Below are 25,612 nucleotides of genomic sequence, written 5' to 3'. Positions count from 1 at the left end.
ACCCCTGGTCTGAGCAACCAATTAGACACTGCAGAGTCCTGGGGGGAAAGGCAGTAACCAGGCGTGGCTCTTGAGTTAGTCCCCTCTGCCTGACCAATCTGGCAGGAAGTACTTTCGGACATTTATACCATGACACCACCACTCACAAACTACCAAACTGAATGATACCAAAATGTTATTAAAATATAATTGTATTTTCAGTTGGAGTTGACTATTTCCCAATGTTATCTGGCAATGTGTTGGATCCCAGGTTTTAACCAGCGTGAGGATAGGCCACGTGGTAAAATGGATAGAGTCAGAACCTTGGATCTTGGGTGTTTGCCCCATGGCTCTGGGGTCAAGTCACTTCACTCTGGAAGACTTCACTGCTTTCTATTAAAAGTTGGAAATGGATGGTTTCTCCAAGCCCCCCTTGTGCACCCTGCAGGCCCTGCCAAAAGCAGGCATTCAAGAAGAATCTGCTTAATTAAAATGGTTTTGTATTTTAAAATGCAAATTTACTGGAAAAATAGCATTGAATATGAAATTTTTTTAAGTTCAGGGAAACACACTTTCCAAAAAGTAAGGGCCACCATGGTCTGGTCTCAAGTCTTTCTAAGGGAGCATCTGGGAAGGGGCTGATAGAACCTTCCTCCTGGTGAGGGAAGGGCACACAGCACAGACAGGAACGCTCCGGGACTCCCATTCTTCTTGGCAGTCGTCTGCTGCTTGGCCACAAGGTAAGAAGAAAGGATAACTGACGTGGCAGAGTCGAGCCAACTCCCCAAGCAACTTCAGCTGGTGGAGTTGGGGGCTATCCTTTTCCGGATCAGCGGATATGGAATGGTCTGCTCTCCAAGAGATTTCAGGCAGGGACCACCTTCCATCTGTTCAGAGGCTGCAGCAGAACGTGGTGCTAAGGTGGCATCTAACACCCTGACTCAGCAAAGGAAGCCGGGAAACAGGTAAAGCTCGTCTACGCTCATGGCCCCAAAGTAAGATGTCACGAGGAAGAGGCGGCTGTGGGCCGAGCAGCTGAGCCCAAACGCCCAACTCTTACCCTGGCTGCTGCTCTCCCAGATCTCGGTGCCCAGGCTACTGCCAGGCACAGTCCCATCGCCTTGCTCCAGGCACAGGTTGTTTTGCTTTTTAGCAAACCGAGGAGGGATACGAGAGGAAAGACCTCGACCTTTGACAGGTACCTAAGGAGAAAAAAGGCGATGTAGTCCAGCCTAGACGTCAGACACGAAAGAGGACAAGTTCCCCCCCAGACCACACCCCGAGAAAGTGCTCCAGAGATGCTGGAGCACCTGCCAGTCAAGACTTCGACCACCCCTGGAAAGGGCTCCCGGGCTGGGGAACTGTGCTCTGAACACCGACCACACAGGCAAGCATGCGGTGCTCGGCCCTGACTTCATTTTGAGAACAGAGCGGCCAGCCCTCGTGATTCCCGGGGTGACAAGTCTTGTCCCACTGAGGCCGGAGCACAGTGGGAGGATGGACTTCAGAGCTGACAGAGGTCTGCATCCGGCTCAGCCCCCTTTCAGCTGGTTTCTCCCAGAACAAGTCACCTCTGAGAGCAGGGACAACACCATCTACTCCCACAGGACTACAGGGATAGCGGGCACCCGGAGCACCTGCTTAATGCTCTCATCTTTATGCTCTCCCTCCCCGAGCCTTCCTATCCTCCCGGCTCCGGGCTCCTCTGCATCAGCCTGCCCTCCTGCCCGACTCCTGGGCCCGCACCCCATGTACCTGCACGGCTTGCTCTTTCTTTCTCCTCTCTTCCTCCAGCAGGCGGCGCTGTTTCTTGGTCAGGACTTCAATGAAGCCTTCTCCCACCATAGAGCCCACCTCACTCTCCTCCCCGGGGCTGGACCCGCAATTTTCAATGATGGCATCTGAACCAAGATTCGTAAGAAGGGACAATGTTTCCATTTATTGGAAACCAAGAATAACCCAACCTTACAGGCATCTAAGGATATCTAAGGTCAGACTTAGCTCAGAGGGCCGGGCAGCAGCTGGCTTGAGCCCCAGCGTATTCACCAGGGTCTGGGAAACCCAGCTGTGATTCCTGCACCCTTTCTTTCACCCCACCCCCTACCCTGACACACTGTTAGCGCAAACCAAAGAGGCCCAACATTATGATTAAGAGGAGAGTCTTTGGAGACAGACACTTCAGTCTCAGCTCTGCTGTGTGACCGTTGACTAACCACTCAACCTCTCTGAGCCCTGGATTCCAGATCTTTAAAAGTGGGACACAGCAGAACTATTATGGTTGTGAGTAGTAACATGAGAGTGGGAATCCTGTGTGTTTTGCTCTTAAGCCAGTACCTGCCCAGAGGCTAAGACATTCAGTGAAGGGCAAATTCAGCCACCCACGGAGCTGGTCATGGACCCCGGGTTTGCCTAGGTTCTTCCTGCCCTGCAGACATGAGGTCAGACTCACTTCCATAGCTCAGGTCAAACTGTTTCATGGTCTCTCCCTGCTCGCCTGCCCTCTGAGCAGTCAGCTTGGCCTCCTTCTCTGCCTTCTCACAGGAGGCTTCAGGGATGTCAGAGGTGGCATGGGGTGCCCTCTCCAGTGTGTAGTGGCTGCTCCCAGTGCTGCAGCCCAGGCCTCCAGGCAAGGCCTCTTCTGGGGACCTACAAAGGAAGGAGGCTCCTTTTAGCTCAGAAGTGGCCGAAGGTTAGGGAAGTAGAGAAAAGTTAAAACTGCATGTGCACACAGCATGCACACACAGCATGCACGCCAACACAGCGCCCAATCCACGTCCACTTCCTCCCACCATCCTCTTCACTCTGCAGGAGCTGCTCGCAGGGCAGCAGTGCAAGCCACACTGCTACAGCAGAGCCCACGGGAACGCTGCTCTCCCCAACCCCTGCCCAGCGCTAGTACTTCTGTCCTTTCCCACCATGTGCCAAACTTAGCGGAGCTACAGAAAGAAAGAAGGGGAATGCTTAGAACAGGGTCCAGAACCTTCTACTCCTTTCACGAGACTGACCATCAAGGACCCCAAGCCTTGCCCTACTGACAGCCTCTTGGGGCAGAAATCAGAAGCAAAGCCAAGTCTTGGCATCTGGGGCCTAGAACCTAGACTAGACCAACCCCTGAAGGAATCTACACTCCCCAGTGGCTCCTTCTCTGCAGGTGGATTAATTACAGCCCAGGCTCCTTCCTGTGCCCTGAATTCTAAGGGGGGGCAAGAGGTAGGAAACAGTCTTCCTTGGCACACTGGGGCATGGCCTGTGCCTGATCAAGAATGTAGGCTGCATGGAGTCTCCCTTACTCTGACTCTGGGGCACCCTTGGACAATGAGCACAGACCATCCACCTCAAAGCCTCTCATTCCTGAAGGGATGCTCACTGGGCCTCCGGCGGCCCACCCACTCTGGTTCCTGCCTGCCTCTCATCAGGCCGAGATGGCAATCCCCGAAGCGGTGCTGTAGTCTCCTCACTGTGTCAAGAAGCAGAGCCACTCGGGGCAGAGCCAACTCTGCAAGGCCAGAAGGCCAGCAAAGCCCGTCCAGCAGCCCCGAGCAGAGGAGTGTGGTGAGCTGACCGGTGCTCACCGGCTGCCACGCACAGATCCTGCCCCCTCACTGCGGCGGCCCCTCAGCCAGACTCCAAGGAAACACGTGGAGGGTGAACTCTGGAGACAGGTGCTGGGACAGGCACCATATGGGGACCACCGAGGGGTGGGGGGGGAGGTCTAGTTTTGGTTATGAAGCCACAGTGACAACAACACGCCACAAGAGAAGCAGACAGCAAGCAAGAGCAAGTGATGGAGACGCTCACATACAATGGGCTGGGTGGGCGGCTGCCCTCCGGGAGCACAACGAGCGGGAAATAGCCAGGGGCACCTGACACACGGTGGGACATGCATGCAGGACGTGCTGCTGGAAAAACCAACTTTGTAACAGAACAGCAACAAAACAGAACCTGGGATTTTGTTTTTGTTTTACCTTTTGGCTTTCAAAGGCGTCCCACTCTGTTGGCTCTCATAACGGGGAGAAGTTTCACCACCACCTGGCCTAACAGCCTTCTCCCCAAACCCTCCCGGCTCCAGCTTTCGGCTCTGTCTGTCAACCAGGGGTCTCTGACTGGAGAAGCTCCTCTTGGCCAGCTCCTTCTTCTCGCCCAAACCTGCCCCAGGCAGGCTGCCGTCCACCTGGGGGTCGGGCTCGGGGCCATCTCGCCGTTCCCGTCGCTCGCTGAAGTCGCTGCTCTCAGAGGCCGTCTCCCACTCCTCATTGGCTGGATCGGAGGAATTCTGGTATGAGAGCTCAGGGGACCTGCGGCCCACGGCGCCGCCCTTGTCCCCAGGACACAGCCTGGGCCGGCCTGGCCACGGGCCAGCCAGCATAGGGGGCTCCTCCTCTGGCCCCCATAGGCCCAGGGATTCTCGCTCCTGCCGGAGGCGCCGGAAGCGAGGTGGTTTGTCCTGGCGCGGGGGCCGCCTTCTCCTGAAGGGCCGGTTCTCGGCATTTTCAGAGTCTGCCGTGTGGTCATCTTGAAAGAAGGACCTCTTGTCCTCCACGCGGCTGTCCTCGAAGGCCCGCGCGCCCAGTGCATCTGAGTGTCTGTAGGTGTCCGGGATAAGATCTCGGTCTGGGGGCCGCCGGGCCCCGCAGGCGTCGGGAGGGCCGTACTCCTGCCGGGAGGCAGCCAGGCTCTTGCCCTGCCAGTGGGTGGGGTCCCTGGACACGAAGGTTCTCCGACCATATGCGCAATTGCTCAGCCGCGGCGGAAGGGCTCGCCCAAAGGCCCGAGGGCCTCGGTTCTTGGCATCCAGTCCGCCATGGTCCTCGGGGTACACCCTGCTGGACCGCCAGGACTCTCTGAAGTCGCCTTTCCTCGAGGCGCCCTCCTCCCTCTCAGGGAGTGGGCCTTCGTCCCCGGGCTCCGCGCCCCTCTGCCGCCGCCGCTTGGGAAGCTCTTCGTACTCGGAGCCCTCACTGTGGGTCTCGCTGGCGATCCTCCGCCGGGGCTTGGCCCGAGGGTAGTCCTCCGGCTGACCGAACTCCCGCAGTCCCCGGCCTCGGCCACTTCTCTGGCTGCTGCTGTAGATGCCTCGTGCCCCGAGGACCCCCCCGCTGCAGAGGCCGCCGGCAGGCCGCCCTCGGAAGGTGAACTCTCTGAAACCGCGGCCCCGGCCCCGCGCCTGCCCTCGGCCCCCAAAGGCTTGCTCCTCGTCAATAAAGATCCAGTTATTCCTCTTTGTCGGGGGGGTGTCGCTGGACTCTCGGGAGGGTCTGGTCTCCCAGGCCCTGTCGGGCTTCTCCTCCTCCTTGGGCTTGCTGGCCTCGTGGCCCAAACCAGCGTGGGCAGAGCCCGGGTCCTCTGGGGGGGCGGGGCCCGAGTTGGCCAGTGCTGGGTCGTTCTCTTGGTCCTCCTTCTCTGCCATCTGAAGGACGGGCCCCTTCTCCTGGGCCAGGCGGGCACTCCCTTCTCCTGGCTCCTGCTTCATCTTCTCGAGTTCCTTCTCCTTGTCTTCCACTTTGAGGGCTTTCAGGACAGGTTTCTTGATGGGTCCCGACCTCCGGGTCCTGCTGGTCTGCTCCTGGTGCTGGCTGCTGGAGCCCCGGGGTTCCGGTGTCCACTCGGGCTCCAGGGATGGCTGTTTGTTGGGGCTCCCTTCCTTCTCCCAGGAGGAGACGCTAAAGGATGGCTCCTCCCGGGGCGCCTCCTTCTCAACAGTGGTGGCTGTGTCAGCGGCCTTTGGCTGGTGGCTAATGTCCCAACTGCTATACTCTGTTTTTTTCTCAGCAGGGGAAAAGTCGGGCTCCAAGGGGGAACACCTGAGGTTTGGGGTATGACTCCCAGGAGCACCTGCTTCCTGAACATTTTCTTGGGATGCAAACAAAAGCTCCTGGCCTATTCTTTGAGAAGAGACACAGCTGTCAAAGTCTGCGGGGGCCTTCTTGTCAAAAGCACTCAAGTACTCCTCCCCTCTCTCCTCAAGGAGATCTCGCTGGGCACTTACGCCCCCTGACCTTCCGGGTGAGGCAGAGTAAGAGCTTTCATTCCTGAAAAGGAACCAGAAAAATCAGTCAATGTGATTGGAGCCTGGTTCCTTGTTTCCATGCTGAACACAGTTTAGTTTTAAAAAGGAAAAAAAATTTTAAAGAAAAAAACCATAGCACCAACATTTGCTCTATCTGTAAACAGGTCTTAGAGATGCTGGGCCGTGGGCTGGTGGTGGCCCTGGAGTCCAGAGAGTTGAAGAACTCAGTGGCTGCTGGTGGACTCAGCCTGCCACCCTGGAGACAGCGAGCAGCTGGGGATCCTCTGGTTCAAACAAGCTGGAGCCTGGGAGTCCGTGGAGAGTCTGGGCACTGGGCCAGCAGGGCCAGCTTGCTTTACTTTACTTTCACAGGAAGGAGCCGTGACCCACGCACTCGACCCCACCTGCCCTGTGAGGCCCCACCCCTTGCCCCAGCCCAAGGTTCCACAGAGTGTGCCTGCAACTGCAGGATTTCTCCTTGGCGTCCAGTCCCACCTTCAGCGTCTCTCACACAAAAGCATCAAGCATTCCTCCTCACACTCTCCCTTCCCCAGAGGGCACTGCAGCCCCTCCAAAGACGCCCTTTCCCCTGGGCAGTGTCTCCTGGGATAGTGCCTCTTCCCAGAGCCCTGTCTCAATTAGGACCTGGAGAGTCTTCCTTCAGCAGCAGGTCAGTAGGACCAAGTTTCGTCTCACCTGACATGCACATCCATGGCCAAAGTGTCGTTGGATTTCGGGTGGGGGAGTGAGTAGCCCTTGCTCTGCAATGCCATGTAGCCCTCGGGGCCCCACACAGGGGCTGGATCGATGGCAGTCACCTTCCTTTCCTGCAGTGGGGGCACACAGCTCTGGTCCTCAGAGCGACAGCCAGTCCCACCGAGGGGATCTTGGGGCATCATGGGTTTCATCAATCCTGGAGAAGGCAGAGAACCGATCTGTCACCTCGTTCAGAAAGCCATGGGCCAACCACAGGCCCAAAGGAGACAAGTTACTCCAACTACCAATCACATCGACACAGCGCCCCACCTGCTCAACCTCACTGGGGTCTCATCTTTCTGCTCACAGAATCTCTGAAGGCACCCACGCAAGCAACCCAAAAGGCCTGCTGGAAGACCTGTGAGGTTTAGCCTTAGTTCCTGGGTGAAGAGCCCCGGGGTGGGGGAAGGGTATACAGAACTGGCAAACGGAAACAGGGAACAGCAGACTGCACAGCTCACAGATGACGGCAGAGGGTTAGAGGGGCCAGTCAGTCGGCAACGGGAGAGGCCAGAAGGGTCTCTGCACAGACAGGTGAAGATGAGCTACCCGCCAGGAGCCCACACGGGACAAGCAGCTGGCATCCACCTGCTTCCAAACGCCAGCAAGAAGATGCAGGAAGGGATTTGGGCTTTAGTTCCTTTTATTTCTAACCCTAAGGTTGGCAGTAACTCTCACATTTTGTACAGGGAATACGCAAATGACAATGAACTGTTAACTGGCCAGAGGAGCTGAGGATAAAGCTGACATCTGGGTCCTACCAGATATAAACTAGCCGGGAAGCGGCGCCCCCAACCCAGGGCCTCTGCCCATGTCTATTACACTAGCGGCTGGGTTGGTGCAGACAATATTAAAGGTGTCTCTCACTGGGCCAAAGTCTGCAGGGAAAAGATCTGATTTTTCAAGTATTTTCTTTACAAAGCTAATTATTAGCCAAAAATTGTGTTGTGCTGTCTTTTAAGCTGAGATAATCTGACCAGGAAAATGTTTCTATATCAGGCCAGCAGTTTTAAGCTTTCTTTTAGCTATGGAGCGCTCTGTTTAACTGCTATCAGTACCTGAGTCCAACACAAAGTTAGTCTGAGTCAAGTGGTGGTGGGGACCCTCTCTGGAATCCTAAAACTACACACCGTCTATTAAGTATTGGTCACGAGGTGGGTGGAACTGCTCAGCACTGTACAAGCAATGTGGCAGCTCATGTTACCTGAAAACACCTGTCACAGAAGTGCTGGAGAGAGTATGTTAAACATCTCATGTGCAGAGCTGCGACTCCCCCCTCAAGAATGGGAAACCGCCAGGGAGCTAAAGCCACAAGCCATGGGCCCGGAGCTAGTGCTTCCCACAGGGGAGCCAGGGACTCTGCCGTCAGCCTTGGTAACCTCAGGGCTTGGTGCTAAATGCCCTCACAGGACAGGAGACAGGGCTCTCTGCACAAAGCAGAGAGCTGTAGCTGAGATGTTGCTTAGAACAAAGACCCCCCAAAGGGTTGTGCCCTCAATTAAAAGGTAGATCAGAAAAATACATGCTCTTTAGTACAGGAAGGTGACTGAGCTTTTGTCTCGGCCTGGGCCAAGGTAAGGAAAATAGTCCTTCGCTAGTAATTCATAGCCACATGCCAGCTTGCATGCAGGTCGAGGGTTGGGGTGGGGGTATGATTCAGATTTATGCCTAGAATGCTCCAGAAACCATCCAAGTTAAAATAAAGGATGGTTCTAGGCTGCAGAAGACATAAAATCCACACTGGAGGGATATACTCTTAAATCAAGTCATACTGGATCCTCACGATAAATGAAACTGTTTAAAATGGAACTGCAATCTAAAATTACCAGAACATGCGTGGAAAGCAACCCGCCAGGAGTCTGTGGTGAGTCCACAGGATTACACACCTTCCCCAAGAACTTCAGATGACAAATGAAAATGTTAAACACTAGAAAATTATGTTTCAAATGATTAAAAGCATAAAAGAAAGAATTAAAACTTAAGAAAAACAGAGACATAAGAAAAACAGATTTGAGGGAAAAATTCTAGTAATAAAACTATAATGACTGAAATAAAAATCTCACTGGACAGTGAAAAAGAACAGACTAGACACAGCTGAAGAGAAAACTGAACTGGAAGATAGTTCTGAGGCATTTTCCCAGAAGATACCACAAAGATAACCTCTCTTACGTATTTAAGAGACTTGGAAGCCAGAATGAGAAGGCACAAAATAATCTAAGTGGGAGTCCTATGAAAAAATGATACAAAGAATGAATGAGGAGGAAGAAGGCAATGTTTGTTGTGATAATTAGAAAAGAATTTTCCAGAAGCAATGAAAGACATACATCCTTAGATTCAAGCACTGTGAGTTCTAAGCGGAATAAAGTGAGAAAAGACACAGATATGTACCGAGACACAGCACAGTGAGAAAGAACTGCGGGAGACCAAAGACAAGAAGACCCTAACAGCAGCCAGAAAGGAGACTGCAGACCACCCAGACACAAATATGACACAGGAGCCAGAAAAAAAAGGACTACCATCTTCACAGTACTCAAAAAAAAAGTAACTGCCAACCCAGAATTCTATTCCCAGTGATGCTATTTCAAGAGAAAGGGTGACGTAAAGACTTTTTCAGGCAAAATGATTTTCTACTGCCAAAAGATCTTCCTAAAGAACTTGACGGAGCATGAAGAAGAAGTGGAATCCAGGTGGGAGGAAGAAGCTGGAAGGGAAAGCAGTAAACACGCAGGCAGATCTGAACGGGCGCAGACCGAATAAACAACGAGGATAATAAGGAAGCACTAAAACTCCAGGCAAAGGTAACAAGACTGATGAGGAGGTAGTCAGAGCTCAGGTTCAGGGTGCATGTATCGGTTCGCCTTTGCCAAGTTAACGGTGCAGGTTAGAATTCAATGTAACCACTCACACATTAGAAAGAAAATGCAGAAGGAAAATAAGCAGAAACAGGAAATCTTGACGCCAAAAAAGGAAGAAAAAGAAAAGCAAAGAAAGAGGGATAAAAAGAAAGCATGAAATAGGACAACAGGAAATCTGAATGTAATGATTCCAGTAAATCTAAAGAGACCAACGTTAGCAATTTAAGTCACAGATCTTCAAAGTGGGTAAAACCACACACAACTCGTATACACAAAGATATGCTCCCCCAGAAAGAACTCAGGCTGATGGCAAAAAGCTGGGGGGAAAAGAAACCATGTAAATATGAGTCAAAAGAAATCTAGAATGATGATGTTACCCCCAAGCACACACTGAGGGTAGGAAGCACAGCGAGTGGTAACGAGGGAGCCACGAAAAGCTGAAAGCGGCAAGCTGCAGTAATTCCAAGCCTGCACTCGAGTCCAGATAGACAAAGCAAAAACCTAACAGCATCACAAGATTTGACAAATCCACAGTCATGGCAGGAAATGTTCACACACCTCGTAGTAACTGATCAAGGGGATACATCGTAATGTTACAGATACATTCGCACAGCACAATTGGCAAGCACAATTGAATGGACCACATCCAATTAGAGAACACATTATTTTCAAGCAAACAGAATGATTTTAAAAAAGAAAAAAGGACCACGTAACAGCCTACAAAGAAAATCTCAACAAGTGTCAAGCAATCTAGATGGGGGGTTGGCTGGCACACTTACAGCCCTTGAGTGAAATTGGATAGGCCACCTGGTTTTAAAAATAAAGTTTTACAGGAAAGTGAAGGCTCCATGTCCATTCACTCACTACTGCCCACAGCTATTTTGTTCTAGAACAGCAAAGCTAAGCAGCAGCTCAAAGCCTAGAATTTTTATTATCGGGCATTAATAGAAAACGTCTGTGACTCCTGATCTGTATCATGTAGACCTTATTATCTGATCAGAAGGCAGCCACACTAGAAATTAACCTTAAAGATCGTCTTAAAACTCTGTATCTGGAAAACTTACATCATTAAAAATCATCACTCAAAACAGATAAATCAAAAGCAGACCAACATTTAGAACTGCACAATAATACAAATGTTTCATCTTAATACTCATAGGAGCTCTTAGCTCAGGTGAGATTTAAATACATCAGGAAAGCCAGAAATTAATGAGCTAAATAAGCATCCAATGTAATCAGTCAGAATAAGAACAAAATAATTTCAGTGGAAATAATGAGGGGGGAAAAAGCAGAAGTTAATGAAACAAAAGCCAAATAAAACGGGACTTAAGAAACCCAAATGATACTTTTAAAAAATGGCATTCGATAAACCTTGGGAAAGGCTAGTCAAGGGGAAAAAGAAAGCACAAAAACATTAAAAATGGAAAGAGGGACAAAATGACACAGAAGAGACAGAAAAATTAATTAAAGCCATTTACAAGGCATGATCTTAGGAAGGCCTCTTCCTGACAGTTCTCTGTGACAGGTGCTATTATCACACTCTCATTCTGCAAACAAAGAAGTTAAAGCTCAGACTGGTCACGTGACTTGCAAAGAGGCCAGACTGGACTCCAGGTGGGTCTGTCTACCTCACGAGGCAACGCCCTCCAACGCCACACTATCATGGGCTCCCAGGTAAGGCCCCTAGACCATGACGCTTACCCGAGGGGTGCAGGGCTGAGGGATAGAAGTCCACTGGGGTCCGGGTGGGCGTGATCCGGGGGTCCATGTAGGAAGGCATCATCATCCACCTGGGATCGAAGCCCAGCATCTGGGGGTGGTGCGGGTAGAAGGTGCGCTGTGGGTGCGAAGGCGGAGGAGGGTACACCGGCTGCCAGTGCTGCATCTTGTACAGCTGCTCCTGACCAGGGGGAGAGAGACCAGGTTGGACAGATGCTGGGGGGTGAAGAGGCCGCACACAAATGCACGTACACACACACACGCGTGCACAAGCACATGCACACAAACATGTGCACACGCACACACAGGCTCTTCAGCTTTCCCCCAGGTGGCACAGACAGCCCACCCAGCACAGATGGGCAAAGAGGGGAGGGAGGAGCAGCTGCTCCGAGGGGAGATCCCAGCATATTACAGCACTCAGGCCCTCTCCCAAGCCTCTCCCAAGCCGGATGGAAGCCATGCCCTGGGCTCCTCTGCCACACAAGAGGGACGGGGTTTCATTAAGACCAATACTCACCTGGAATGGCGCCTGGCCAGAACAGCACCCAGGGATGCCCCCCTTACCCCCACCACACTGTTCCTTCAGTCCACTCTCCACACTCAGACGCCCTGACCAGGTCAAGATCCTTCAAGGGTTCTCCATAGCTTTCCAGCTAACAGCCCAAATCCCACAGGGGTACATGTGACCCACAGGGCCCTGCGGCTCCTGCCCGCCCCCTTGCCCCCGACCCGCCTCTCTAGCAATGCCCCACAACCGCCCTGGCTCTCCGCTCCACATTCCTGCCTGCCTGCCTGCTTTGGGCCCTCTGTCCCTCCATCCCCAAACCTGCTCACCCACACCCATGCTTTAGGTTTCAGCCTAACGAGCACTTCCTCTGGGAAGTTGGGTTCACAACTCTGAACCCAAGGTCAGGCCCCCGTCCTCTGCTCTCCTTCGTACCATCAGCAACAGGTAACACTGCTGCTGCCGGTTTCCCTCCCTAAACCATGAGACCGACGCGAGTTCCCCGCAGCATCCGCGTCCCTACCACCGGACCTGGTGCAGAAAATGTTGGTGCCCAAAAGAATGAATGTAAAGCATCAACAGAGTATTAAAAATTAAGAACCTGGACCCAGTGAGGGGTCACCTCAGATCCTGTTCCAGGGCACCAGTGACCTCCAGGGCTGCCCTCACAAGTGCGTCCTGGACCAGCATTCTGGCAGCGCTCGTGGCAGACTCAGACAAGGGTGGGTCGCTGACCTGCACACCCCTTCCTACCAGCCTGCTAGCCCAACCCCAGCCTGGGCCGGATTCCCTGGGCAGCTCGCCGGCACTCACAGCACCTCTTAGGAGCATTCAGCACTTGATAAATAAGAGCTCCTGGCCCACACAGGAGGCTGCGGGCCTCTGCCCACGGCTCCTCCTCCTGTCTAGACCCCAAGTCCCTGGGGAACCCGAACAGTCTGTTTGCCAGACTTCTCAGGCTACACTGGCACGTTCAGACTTCTTTCTATTCATGAGGAAGGATTTACCCGTCACTGCGCCCCAGAAGAGTTACCTAGAACAACTGTTCCTACTGTGTCTGGCTTGATTTACTCCAGACCTCCCCAGTCAATCAGGAATTCTTCACCAAGCCCGTAAGTAACTAAAGCACAATGAATGTAACTTCCTGTTGAGAGGGCAGAATGTGGTCAGCTTCTGGAATCCTTCCTAGGGGCCCAAGGAAAGGAGGATCTGGGGTAAAGGTTTTGAAGGCAACTAACTAAAGAGATTCTGGGAAAAGGTCTGAGATGTTGATGTGTTTCCTAGGGCACCCATGTTTTGAAACACTTCGATTATTAACAATAATTTACTGTACACCTAGCTAAGCACGTCCATGCATGATCTGTTTCCCACCGCACTGTTCATTAGCAGTCAGCTCTTCCATGGGTCACTCCTCTAAGACAAATAATTATTATGGGTGGTTCCAGCTGGGCAAGATGACCAGGACTACAAGAGACCGCTATGATTACCATGACCCATGCAGTCTTCCTCAGAGCAAAAAGTAGGTCCTTTTTAAGATTTATGAATCACCAATAAAGAAGACCCTGATTGTACTGGCAAGTCAGTTCACAGGCATCATTAAACCCTGATTGTCACACTGAGAGGCAGGTGTTCATTCCCGCTGCTTGACACTGACCTGTCCAAGGTCACACCTGACTAGGTAAGCTGCACCAGACTCCACAGCCATCCAACTCAAAACCTACAACCCACCTCCCTGACCCAAGGCTAACATAGCTCTTTCTGAAGCTCTCCCAGCAGCTCAGGCCTTCCCCAGTCCTTGGGAGGCTCCCAAGGACAGGGCGATTGTCGGCGTAAGGAGTGGCCACGTTGTAGGGCTCTGAATGAAAAAACGACTTAGACACCACTAACTCACTCTTCCTTACCAGTATTAGACAACAGGGTCCCTAAACTACCAACGAGGGTTTTCATTCAAAGGAGAAATTACTTGGAAAAATTAATGGCCAGGGCTGACTTCCCAAGTCTCCAAGTTTTGAGGCAGAATTCCTGATATCCCTGCTGGTGACCAGGATACACATGAGCAACCTTTTGCAGTGGGTTCTCCTCGAAGGTGGTGTGCGGAGGAGAGGGGACGCCTGCTCAGGGGCAGGTCTGCTGACAACACCTAACATCCCCTGTTCACCTGCTGCTGCTGCTGCTGCTGCTGCTGCTGCTGCTGCTGCTGCTGCTGCTGCTGCTGCTGCTGCTGCTGCTGGCGCTGAAATCGGGGAGGAAGGGACTTCTGGTACTTGCTGAATTCCTGTGCAGGGGATCCAGCCTCCCTGGCCCCCTCCTCACTGCTGCTGCTCTGAGCCACAGCTGGAGGAGCTGTGGGAGCTTCTTCCTGAAAACGTGTTGGGGGCTTCGTGGGCAGGGAACTCAGGGGAGCCTAAGGAACAAAGAAGAAGAGAAACTGCCGGGTGAGTCCACAAAAGCTTGGCTGACCGAATGTTTAACAGCAAATGCTCTTTCTCGGTGGCACTTACGTTCCACGGCTAGACACCCATCCTCAACCCCTGGTGCTGTGCTAACTGCTCTCCACACACAAGCTCACGGGGTCCCCAGCTCATCCTCACGTGAGAGACCAGCACACTAAGGGCCGAGAGGTGGGGTGGGCCGCCTGAGGCCACACCGTCAGCAGAGTGGGGACCTGGCTCCAGACGGGAGCGGCTCTGCTAGAAAAGACCCCAGGAAACAGGAGAGCAGCCATCAGCCACTAGAGTCCACACACCCATCCTCCGGCCACGAGAATCAGCACAGCCCACGGCTGTGTGAGCCGGGCCAGCCCGCCAGCCTCTCCCGGCACGTTCCTTCATCTGTGAGTGAGGAGAACAGGCGCACCCGCCCCAGGGCTTCTGGGAGAATCAAGCGGGACAGTCCATGGGGTGGACTGAAAACAGCAGCTGGCGAGTAGTAAAAGCTCAACCCAATCTCCCATCACTGTTCTCTTTGGAATTCCCTTCTTTCTTGCCCCGTCCCAGCTTTGCACTCTTTTTGGTTTTTTTTCAGCTTTGTTGAGGAGTAATTGACATTCGTGTTCTTAATTCTACTGCAGAAGGCAAACAAATGTCGAGGCGAAGCCCCAGGGACCCAGCGTCCCGGGGGAATACTGACAGGCAGGGCGGGTACAGAGGGGCTTGGGGCACACACAACACCCAGGCCCACCAGCAGACCAGCACCCACGGCCCACACTCACACCCGCAGTCCACTGCCCAGGCTCCCACTGCCCCACCTCGGCGAGTCCTGCATGGACAGGACATTTACAGAAGGACAATGATCTATTTCTCTGAGTTCCTTGGCCTGAAGGGTGCTGATGACCATCAGACCAAGAGCAATTCTTCCATCTGAGAAGTTTCAGCACCTGAAACTAACATCAGGTCCTTCTCTACTGAAGAAAGTTGGTTTCAGTTGATTTGAGAAAGTCAGCAAGAACATATTCTTTAAGATTGACGTCCAAAGACACCCTCCATCATGTAATAGTGTTCAACATCGCTTGTGCAGCCGAGCGATGCAGTCCTTCTAGAATAACGTCAGGAGAAACGTATTCTTCCCTCCCTGTCGTGAACAAGATCCCGTGCTCATGCTCAGGTCCTCGAGCTCCTGCATCTCTGGCTGAGTAGCAGCAGCGGTGATGACAAACTTGGTGACACCACCGAATGCTCTCCGCACCCGGAAACGTGCCAAGTGCTCACACCTCCTGCGGCCCCTCAGGATGCGGGGAGGCATGTGCTATCGCCACCCTGTGTCACAGGTGAGCAAACATGCTCGAGAGGTGCGGCTGAAGCCAGTGGGTTGAAGTAGTTGGAACAGGATGTGAACCCAGGCCCAAACTCTTAACGACTGGGGCTTCCCAACATCACCCAGCTGTAAGACACAGGGAGATGCAGACAACCGCCAGTGAAAACAGCCCAGGGCCTGCAGGTTGTGGGACGAGGGCCCACCGCTTACCTTTGCGGACAGCAGGGCCATTCTCCTGTGCAGGCGCTTTCTCGACGCCTGGAGAGCGGGGAACCTCCCTCTCCACCTGCTTCTGGGCCTCGCTCGCCTTCTGTGCCTGCTTACACTTCTGGTCCAGCTGCTTGAGTTTGGCAGCACAGGCGGCCAACCGCTCCTCCCGGGCCCGGCGCTCCTCCTCCTCCCGGCGCTTTCGGGCTCGTTCCACAGCCTCAGACATCTCTGACTGGATAAACTTCTGCCGTGGGGGCGGCTTGTCCTCTTTGTCCTCGACAGACTGCTGCCGGAACACACTGCCTACAGAGGACTTCTGCCAGGAGAAGAAAGCCTCAGCTGAGGCGCATGTCGCAAACCCGGAGAAGGGCCCACCCCCAGGGTGGGATCAGCGCTCCTTCCCAAGACCCTTGAGCACAGTCACGTGCTGCCAGACCCGGGTTTTACTCCTACTCTGCCCTTTCCTGTATGTGGAATGAGGTTTGGGCAAGCGGCCACGTTCTACAACTTAGTTTCTCACTTGTAAACTGTGGACAATACAGGAAGCCCTCGGGACTGTGAGAAGGCAATAAACTGTTTGCAAAGCACTCAGTGCCAGGACGTACACCTAGGTCACCCCCGGGTAATGGACGCTCTGACCACTACTCATGGGCACAGCAGACTGAGCCTCCAGAGCTAAAGAACAGAGTGGGAAACCACACCCCCAGCATTTCTCAGCCATAAAACTGCTCTACCCTTTCTCCCATGAAAATACATAAACTCGGGTCACGATGAGCCAGAAACTGAAATTCATACTCAGAAATAAAGTTTCAAGGTGATTCTTTATATATAAAAGCATCTCTAGAAACATCTCTTTTGAATATTTTACCCGCTTTTGAGCCTCTCCCTGGTTGCCAGTTACTGGACAACCACCAGGGTGCAAAAGATCCAGCATGAAAAACTCTCAAAACTGGGAAGACTTCTCACTGATCTGCAGGAAGCGAAGCTACATGCAGAATATGTAATAGTACAAATGATGGGCAAGTTTAACTGAATGCCAGCCACTAAAATTCCAGTGAGATTCGATAAGAAAAAACATATAACTTCCTGTTTTGCAGTTACGCAGATGTACGTAACTGTCAAAAGTCATTAGACATGAAAAAATCAAGATCTATGCCTTTTCTTGTATGTCAATTACATCTCCATAAAAGTACTATGTAACAGAGTGACTGCAGTTAAGGAGTTTTCTCCTAAAAATTAACTTCTCATAATCCAGAGACAATTACTACAATCGTAAAGGATTATAAATTTCTAATTTAGAAGCATGAAGGTACTTTTTACGTAATACAATTGGAACCAAAGTGTGCCCTCTTCCCCCACTTTGTCCTTGAGCACTAACACCTGTCTGTGCTCTGTAATGGCTGTGAGCTGTCTCACTGCACGGCTGATACCACAGTTTACCTTACCCCCTGGTGTTCGGTACATACCAACCTTCATGTGTATCCCTGACTACTTTCCTCAGAATTTCCCAGAAATGAAACAGCAGAATCAAAGGATATGTGTACATCATCAAGACTACAGACGCGCCCTTCCAAACTGGCCCCCAAATTAGCCATCATTTTATAAACTAAATGTTCTGCAAAACACTTGAACTGTGACAATCTTTCCAGAAATCTGGATGCATAAAATTATACAGATTTTATCTTTGTTGGCTCTATTCAGTTAATTCAGTGCTGTTATCAGCAGCTCACAGTGAAACCTTCTTTTGAATACCAAGCAATCCCAATATATGAATGAAATTTAGATTAACTGCAAGGTAATCTCCAGGAGTCGTACTGTGTCTATTTTGTTTCACTTCTGTGTCTCCTGAGTCTAGCCCAGTGCCTAGCACATAATATGAACTCAGTAAAAAAGACTGAAGGTAAAGGGCATTTTCATTTTATAAGAAGATATGGAACAGGAGCCTTTTAAATAGCAAAGTGAATTGAATATGCCAGATTTTGCCAGGTGTATTTAAATTACATCTACCCACCCCCTGCTTTGGCCCTCCTGCTGAATTCAGTCCCAGTCATGAGATGTGGCAGAACAAGGCAGGCACCTGGTGCCAGGGAGTCACGACAGCTCAGGACAGGTGGTCGGAGCCCAGGCAGGTGAGGAGGCTGTCGACATGGAGACGTGGCTGCTGTGGGCGTTGAAGCCCAATCAAGCTGAGTGAGACAGGAATTCCTAAGGAGAGGTGGCCCACCAGAGAAATTCAGGGCTTCCATGTGGGGGGCACTGACATCTGAGTGGCTGAGGAGGGCATGTGTGCAAGGGAGAAAGAGAGGTGGTGGAAATAGGGAGACTGACCAAATCAGTGCAAATTTTACAGACCATAGGAGACAGATACCTCACTGTTGAAGGAGCTACAAACATGCAATGGGAGAAAACTAGAATGGATTCTGTGGAACTGGAGATATTACTGTGTTATACGTCTGTGTATCAGAGACTTATATTCCCTAACTCTGTCCACAGAGAGGGCCCAGGAGCAACGACACCTCAACAGCGGTGAGCACACTTGTGCTCATACTGGTTTCTAAACATCATGAAGCCTGATTCTAGGGCCAAGGCAGGGTAAGGACAAAGCAAGCTTGGAAAAGCTTGTTCCATCACAAAGCAAGGAATCCCTCAAAACAGAATGAAGACATGTAAAGAAGGACATAGCCGTCAGCTTGAAGAGGCTCCCGAAAGCCAAACCAGAGACAATCTGAACTTCAAAACAAACAATGAGAGTAACAGATTATAACCCACTGATATATATCTATTCATATACATACATATATATATATATATATATTTTTTTTTTTTTCCCCAAAGTGTGATGAGACATGGGATATTCATGGTCTCAAAGTAACTCTCCACAAAATTTCTACCAATTACAGATCAGGAAGAGTGTGTGAAATGTGAAAATTCCACGGTGAGACACTTGGTAGACACCACTTCAATCAAGTGACCCAAGTGAAGGTGGCCAGCAGGCAGAGCGGAATCATGGTCACCCAGCAGGATGCAGCAAGAAGAGTCGGGGCCATTTCCAAGATTCCAGCCAAAAAGGGGAAACCTTACACTTAATCATGAGGAAGCACGAGGTAAACTCAATCTGAGGTGAATTCCACAAAATAATTGACTGTGATCTTCAGAAGTATCAACATCCTGAAATGAAAGTGTGATAAAGGCTAACGAGCTGCTCCAGACCGAGGGGAGCTAAAGAGCAAAGAGCGGGACAACCGAGGCAGCATGAAACTCTGACTCGGATTCTATGGTGTGAGGAACACTGACGGGACAATGGGCAAGAGCAGGATGGGTTCTGGGGACCAGATGGCGGGGATGTATCTGTGCTGATTTCCTGGGTTTGACTGTGGCCACCAAGTGGGAATGTCATCTCTCGGGAGGAAGTAGATACCAAAGTGTTCTGCAGTGACAGGGCCTGATCAGGCTAGCAATGTACTCTTCAAATGGTTCCAAAAAAAAAATATTCTTTCTATTGCGCTCCCAACTTTTCTGTAAGGCTGTGACTGTCTCGAAATTTTAAAAGAAATGTTTTCAGTTTAAAAAAGAGAAAGAGCAAGAAATGTCCACCTGGATTTTCTCAGAAACCTGGCCACTGAACTCAGCGAAACAGGAAGGCTCAGAACAGCCAACTAGGTGACCTGCTGGAGTCTCTGCCTTGGGACTCTGGTCAAATGAACGTGAGAGCTTGTGTGCGTGTGTGTACACGTGGGTGTCCCAGCTAACCGCAGGCACAGACCCCCTCCAGCGCCCACGGTACCTGGTAGTCAGGGCCTGACGCCCAGCTGTGAAGCTTCCTGGAAGGCGGCTGAGATTCTGGCACCTTCCGGACGACACGGCTCATGCCTACTGTCTCACCCCAGTCCTTCCCTTCCTCTTGGGTGCGCTTGGCATCCGCACTGTCTGCAGAGCTCATTGACAGCTGCCGCTGCCGCCTGGGGTCCCAGCTGTTCCTAGGACAAATCGCACGGAGGGTTAGTTTTTCTAGTCGGCCCAAACATGGTCTGATCTTACCAGTCAGGTCCTCGGGAGTTCCACAGTCAGCTGTCTAACAATAACAATTTCCTTCACGAGAACAGACCTACCCTTCACCCCCTTTACAGGTGAGAGGACACGCCCAGAGCACCAAAATCAGCACCAACGTTTACCAAGTCAGTCTTACACACACAGCTCCAGGCAGGATGGCTCACATTCATTACTTCACTTACTGCAGAAAGAGTCTTTACTCCCTCTGTTTTAAAGAGATGGTAACTGAGTCTGAGGGACTGGAGAGCTATTTTCACAAGGAAGAGCTAAGACTTGAATCCGCGACCCGAATGAAGGCCCTTCTCCCTGTATTCTACCTCCTTCCCTGTGCTTTGCATAAAGGATGTGCTTAATAAATGCCCCCCAGCAGCAAAAGAGGGCTCCCCAAATGATGCATTAAGAGTAAGAGGTGCAAGGCAAAGCACACATAGCACAGAAAAGGAGAAGACAGACGCCAGACGGAGACTCTGGGCAGGCTCGAAGGGAACAGAGATCCGTGCAGTGCTCACCTCTTGTGCTCTGGTGTAAACAAAGGCACTGGGGCAGAACACATGTATGCATCTACTGAGCACCTCGTCTTTGCAGAAGCAGCACCCAGTAAACACAACAGGCATGCAGAGAGAGGCAGGGAGTCAGGTCTGGTTAACACGTGTGCACACACACGTACAAGCACACACATGTACAGAAGGTGGAGGGGAGATGAGGTGGGTGGGATGGATCAGGAGACCAGAGACAGGGCGACAACTGTGAGTGACTCCTGACTTCATGCAGAGACACGGAGGCCACACCGAGGTTTCTGATCCACCAGAAAAGATCTGTGTCTTTAACGTGAAGAGTAAGATGAAAGGAAGGCTGGCCTCTGATTGGTGCAGAGAAGGAAGGATGCTGGTCCCAGTGGCCCCCAGAGACGATGAACAGAAAGGAATGAAATAGGGGAGGTTTCAGGAAACCACCATGGATTTATTTTTTGTTATTATGATGTTTTTACCATGGATTTATGAATGGGCTCCCTTTATGGGGAAATAAAGATGTTAGAGAAGACTCAGAAGCCTGCAGTAGAAGTCTCAACCAGCTCAGAGAACACTGAAAAAGAGCAGGTTTAGGGAGGAGGTGGCTGGTTTGAGAGCTCTCTATCTGATGTGTCCTTGGTCACAGTCAGTAGTGAAGCTGGGTCCAAAACCCACGTCTGTCTCTTTCCACTGAATAGTCAGTTCACATCAACTGAAAGACACAGGGAACAGAGCAGCCTATTGCTCCAATAAATCTGTAAAATTTTATATCTTTGCCTCTGATTTAAATTCTTGATCACATTTCCTTTTGTGTTCCAAGAACTGACCCATAGATATTTATTTCTCAAGCACATCCAAAGCTTCAGTTAAAATCGAGCAGCATTAAAATAAATTACAGAAGCCTCAATTAGTTAATTGTTTGTGTATCATCAGAGAGCGTGGCAAAAGATCATGACCAGCTCCCTCCAGGGGTGAAGCTCTGAAACAAAAGAGGAAATAACCAAGACTTGCAGACTCAACTACATAAACATTCAATTATTGACAATAAAATAGACAAAGGGAAAAATATTAGACCATAATATCTATGCAATATAAAACAGTAATCACATTTTAATGGAAAGTATAGTAAGTTAAATAAATATAAAAGGAAACAGGCAATTCCACACAAAGAGAAGCATTTGTATTTGCTGGTACTGAGGCGGAAGAAAAAAGCAAATTAAAGCAACCACAGGTACTATTTTAAAAGTATTAGCCAATGCTACTGATATTATGCTAAAAACTAGAGGGACTAGACTACAATGAAGTATTTTCCAAAGGGCATTATGAATAAAAAGCAGTCCAATGAAATGATCCAAAAAAAAAAAAAAAAAAAAGAGAGAGAGAGAGAGAGAAAGAGAGAGAGAACATTAAAGTGGTCAAATCAGTTCAGGAAATCTTGCATCCCCTGCCTCCTGCTTCTCCTGCCACCCGAAGATTTCCCAGCATGCTTCAGCATGTGTATCCTAGGCTCTGGGAGTAAAGAAGTACGTTGAACCCAGGTGGTTTCTCAAATTTGCTTGGCCAGAAAACCCTTTTGGGGCAATACAACCAAAGCACTCTGCAGAACAAGTAGTCTGTACGTACTCGGGAAAATACTGGCATAACGGTCAAATCACTAGGACTCAGCCAGCTGGCCACACCTGGATGCAAATCCCGCTCCATTCCTGATAGCTATGGCCCCCTCATCTGCAAAACGGGAACATCTGCCCCCGGGAGGCTGCTGGGGAACTAGCAAATGCACCTGCGTGGTGACCAGCACACAACAGCACCAAAATGCTGGTGCACTCACATCTCACTAATGCCATGTTCCGCTCAAACGGTGTTATGAGCAGGGACGGGGCTCCTTACCACTTTGGCCTGCCATCCTTCACAGCTTCTTCCTCCTCTTCATCATCACTGAACTTCAATTTCTCAGAGTAGTCCACTTCCTCATGGAGGCCTGCAACAGGAGTGTCAAGGAGAATGACAAAAAATGTGAATCTCAACAGTGCTAAGAGCGCCAGTGGGAGGCTTCCTCCAGGCAGGAACTATGTCAACCCGACTGGGTGAGTCACACCACCCAGCTGCTACCACCAGAGCAAACACAGCAGATTAGAGTGAAGGACAGCTCTGACTCTAGTAACAGCAAAGAAGCCTGGTTAGACTAACCCTCCTTAGTTAGACTTAACCCTATTAAGATAACAGTTCTTGAATCTGGACAAGGTATTTTTGCAAGTATACTAGGTGCAGGAGAGTGAGCAAAAGCGGGCAGACACCACGCAGGAGTCTATCCCAGCAATACAGAAGCCCGACCAGATCTGCGAGCTGCCGTTTTGTCCCAGGGCACTCCCCACCCTGCGATGGGCGACACACAATGTGGTACTACAAAAGGGGATCCCTGGAGACATTCTGCCGAGTGCTAGAGCCAGATGTGACAGGCCACATATTATGTCATCTATATGAAATGTCCAGAGTACACAAACCCAGAGGCAGGAAGTAGATCAGTGGTTGCCAGAGGGTGTGGTGGTAACCGGGAGTGACTGCTAACAGGTAAGGGGCTTCTTTTGTGGGTGACAAAAATGGTCTGGAATTAGTAGAAATGATGGCACAAACTTGTGACTATACTAAAAAATCTCTGAATTTTAGACTTTAAAAGGGTAAATGTTACACAATATGAAACTTTGTTACATGAACTATATATAGTTAAAAAAGGGGAAACAACAACAAAAAGCCCGATTCAACTAAAAAGAGCATTAGATGTGATGACCCAGCAAGTGCAACGACGCGCCGTCTACCAGAGCATCACTTTGAACACAAACACAAAGGGTCTCTAAGGAAAAGAATGGAAAAATATATACCATGACAACAATAAACAAAGTTAGAACAATGATTTTAACATTTAACAAAACAGACTCCAAGAACTATTACAAGAATTAGAGAAGGACATCAGAAAACAACACAAAGGGTCAGTATGTCAGTTCTAAAAATGACCAATGTGCTTATGCCTCATTAACAGCTTCAAATTAAATGAAGCAAAACTGACAGAATTAAAGGAAGAAAGAGATAGTGAATTATAGCGAAGAGTTTTTTAACACCTCAGTTTCAGTAACTGATAGAAGTAGGCAAAAATATCCGTAGGTACATAAGGTCTGAACGACACTGACAACCACCTTGACTGTGTTGACATTTACAGAACATGATCTCTAACATCTAGAGAGTACACATTCTTTTCAAATGCAGCTGGAATATTCACCAGGGCAGACCACATCATGGTCATAAAATAAGTCTCAATAACTTGAAGTCATAAACAATGTGCTCTCTTGACTGTAATGAAATTAAGTTAGAAATCTAGAAAGCCCCAATAATTAAAATGAACACATCTATGAACTAGAAAACAATCAAGCAATGGAGAAAATTAAAGCTAAATGCTGCCCCTCTGTGAGGATTAAGAAGACTACTAAGCCCTTGGCAGAAGCGAACAAGAAAAAGAGAACAAACACAAGCTACCAACTGTCAGGAGTGGAAGTGGTGTATCACTACAGATCCTGCAGCCATCAAGAGGAAAAGGAATGTTGTCAACAACTTTACACCAAGAACTTCAACTGAAAGAAATGAACAAATCCCTTGAAAATCATAACTTATCAAGCACTGATGCAAAACACAGGAAACCTGAGCAGCCCTGTGACTAATCAAATAAATTATACACACAAATGCCTTCAGAAAGGAAACTCCAGGATCAAACTGTTTCACAGGTCAATTTTACGAGGCGCGTATCAAAGGAAAGAGTACCAACCCCAGGGAAGCTCTTTCAGAAAGTAAAGGAGGAACATTTTCCAGCACATCTTATGAGCCCAGCCATAAGATGATTATCAAAACCCACAAAGATATTAAAAGAAAATCACAGACCAATATCCACCATGAACTAGACACCAAGAATCTTAATAAAATTATCAGCAAATCCAATCTAACCATACAAACAGGTAGAATTTACTCTAGGAATGAAAAGCTGGTTCAGCATAAAAAAAAAAAAAATCAATGCAACCCAATAGATTTTAAAACAAAAGAAAAAAAAATCATATGATCAGAGACAGAAAAAGTATTTAACAAAATTCAATACCCATTCATGACCTAAAAAAGCCATTTAGCAAACTAGAAGTAGAAGAGAACCTCTCCGATCTGGTAAAGACCATCTCCAGAAGGCCTACAACTGTCATCAGACTTAAAGGGGAAACACTGAACACTTTCTCCTTAAGATCAGGAACAAAGAACTTGAATACAACACCGTACTAAAAGTGGCACAGTGCAATAGGACAAGAAAAAGAAATGAAAGGCAAAAGCTCTTCCTACTCATAGACAACATGATGGTTTATATAGAAAATTCTAAGAAATCAACAAAAACTAGTAAAATTAAAAAGTGTACTCAGTGAAGTTTCCAATATAAAATCAATACACAAAAATCAACTCTACTTATGTATATATAATAACACTAAAGACTAAAAAATAAAATGATTAAAAAAGAAACAACGCCATTTACAATAGCATCAGAAAACATAACAATATTTAGGAATAAATTCAACAAAAATGCTCAAGACCTCTAGAATGAAAACTACGAAACACTGCTGAGAGAAATGAAAATACCTAATAGAGAAAGTTTCTTCACGTTCCTGGACAGAAGATTCAAAATTAAGATATCATTTATCCAGAAATAAATTCAACACAATCTTAATCAAAATACCTGCAGGTCTTTTAAAATACTGACAGGTTGATTCTAAATTCATATGAGAATGAAAAGAATTTAGGATAGTCAAATAATCTCGAAAAAGAACAAAACTGGAAAACTTACACTACTTGAATATAAAACCTACTACGAAGCTACACTGTGGTACTGGCATAAGGATCAGGGGACCAGATACAGACCCACACTTAATGATCAGCTGATTGTTGGCAAAGGTGCCAGAGCAGCCCAATAGGGAGAGTAAAGTCTTACCAACAAACGATGCAGAGCAACTGGGTGTCCTTACGGATTAAAACGAACCCTGACTGCTACCTTGCTTCATACACAAGAACTACTACAACATGGACCACAGGTCAGTAAGTAACAGGTAAAGCTGTAAAACATAAGGGAATACCTTCACCACCAAAGATTTTTATAAAGGACACAAAAGTAAAAATCATAAAAATAAATTTATAAATTAAACTTCATCAAAGTTTAAAACTTCTCATCAATACCTAGGGCTAAAAACAAATGCAC

The 25,612-nt window shown here is 49.3% G+C and overlaps 1 protein-coding gene across 1 annotated transcript in view; it reads right to left on the bottom strand.

Annotated features, from left to right (window-relative positions):
- Positions 1–25,612, bottom strand: part of PRRC2B (proline rich coiled-coil 2B) — an 83,324-nt gene that overhangs the window by 17,359 nt on the left and 40,353 nt on the right. The window contains 11 exon segments of the mRNA XM_032478689.1: positions 1,040–1,181; positions 1,735–1,880; positions 2,429–2,625; positions 3,945–6,008; positions 6,683–6,899; positions 11,299–11,497; positions 13,980–14,186; positions 14,188–14,225; positions 15,785–16,100; positions 19,569–19,761; positions 22,231–22,321. Coding sequence (XP_032334580.1) covers positions 1,040–1,181; positions 1,735–1,880; positions 2,429–2,625; positions 3,945–6,008; positions 6,683–6,899; positions 11,299–11,497; positions 13,980–14,186; positions 14,188–14,225; positions 15,785–16,100; positions 19,569–19,761; positions 22,231–22,321 — 3,810 coding nt within the window.

The sequence above is a fragment of the Camelus ferus genome, chromosome 4 (assembly GCF_009834535.1).
Source record: "Camelus ferus isolate YT-003-E chromosome 4, BCGSAC_Cfer_1.0, whole genome shotgun sequence".
In the NCBI taxonomy this organism is placed as follows: Eukaryota; Metazoa; Chordata; class Mammalia; order Artiodactyla; family Camelidae; genus Camelus; species Camelus ferus.
This window is presented reverse-complemented; position numbering and strand designations above follow the sequence as displayed.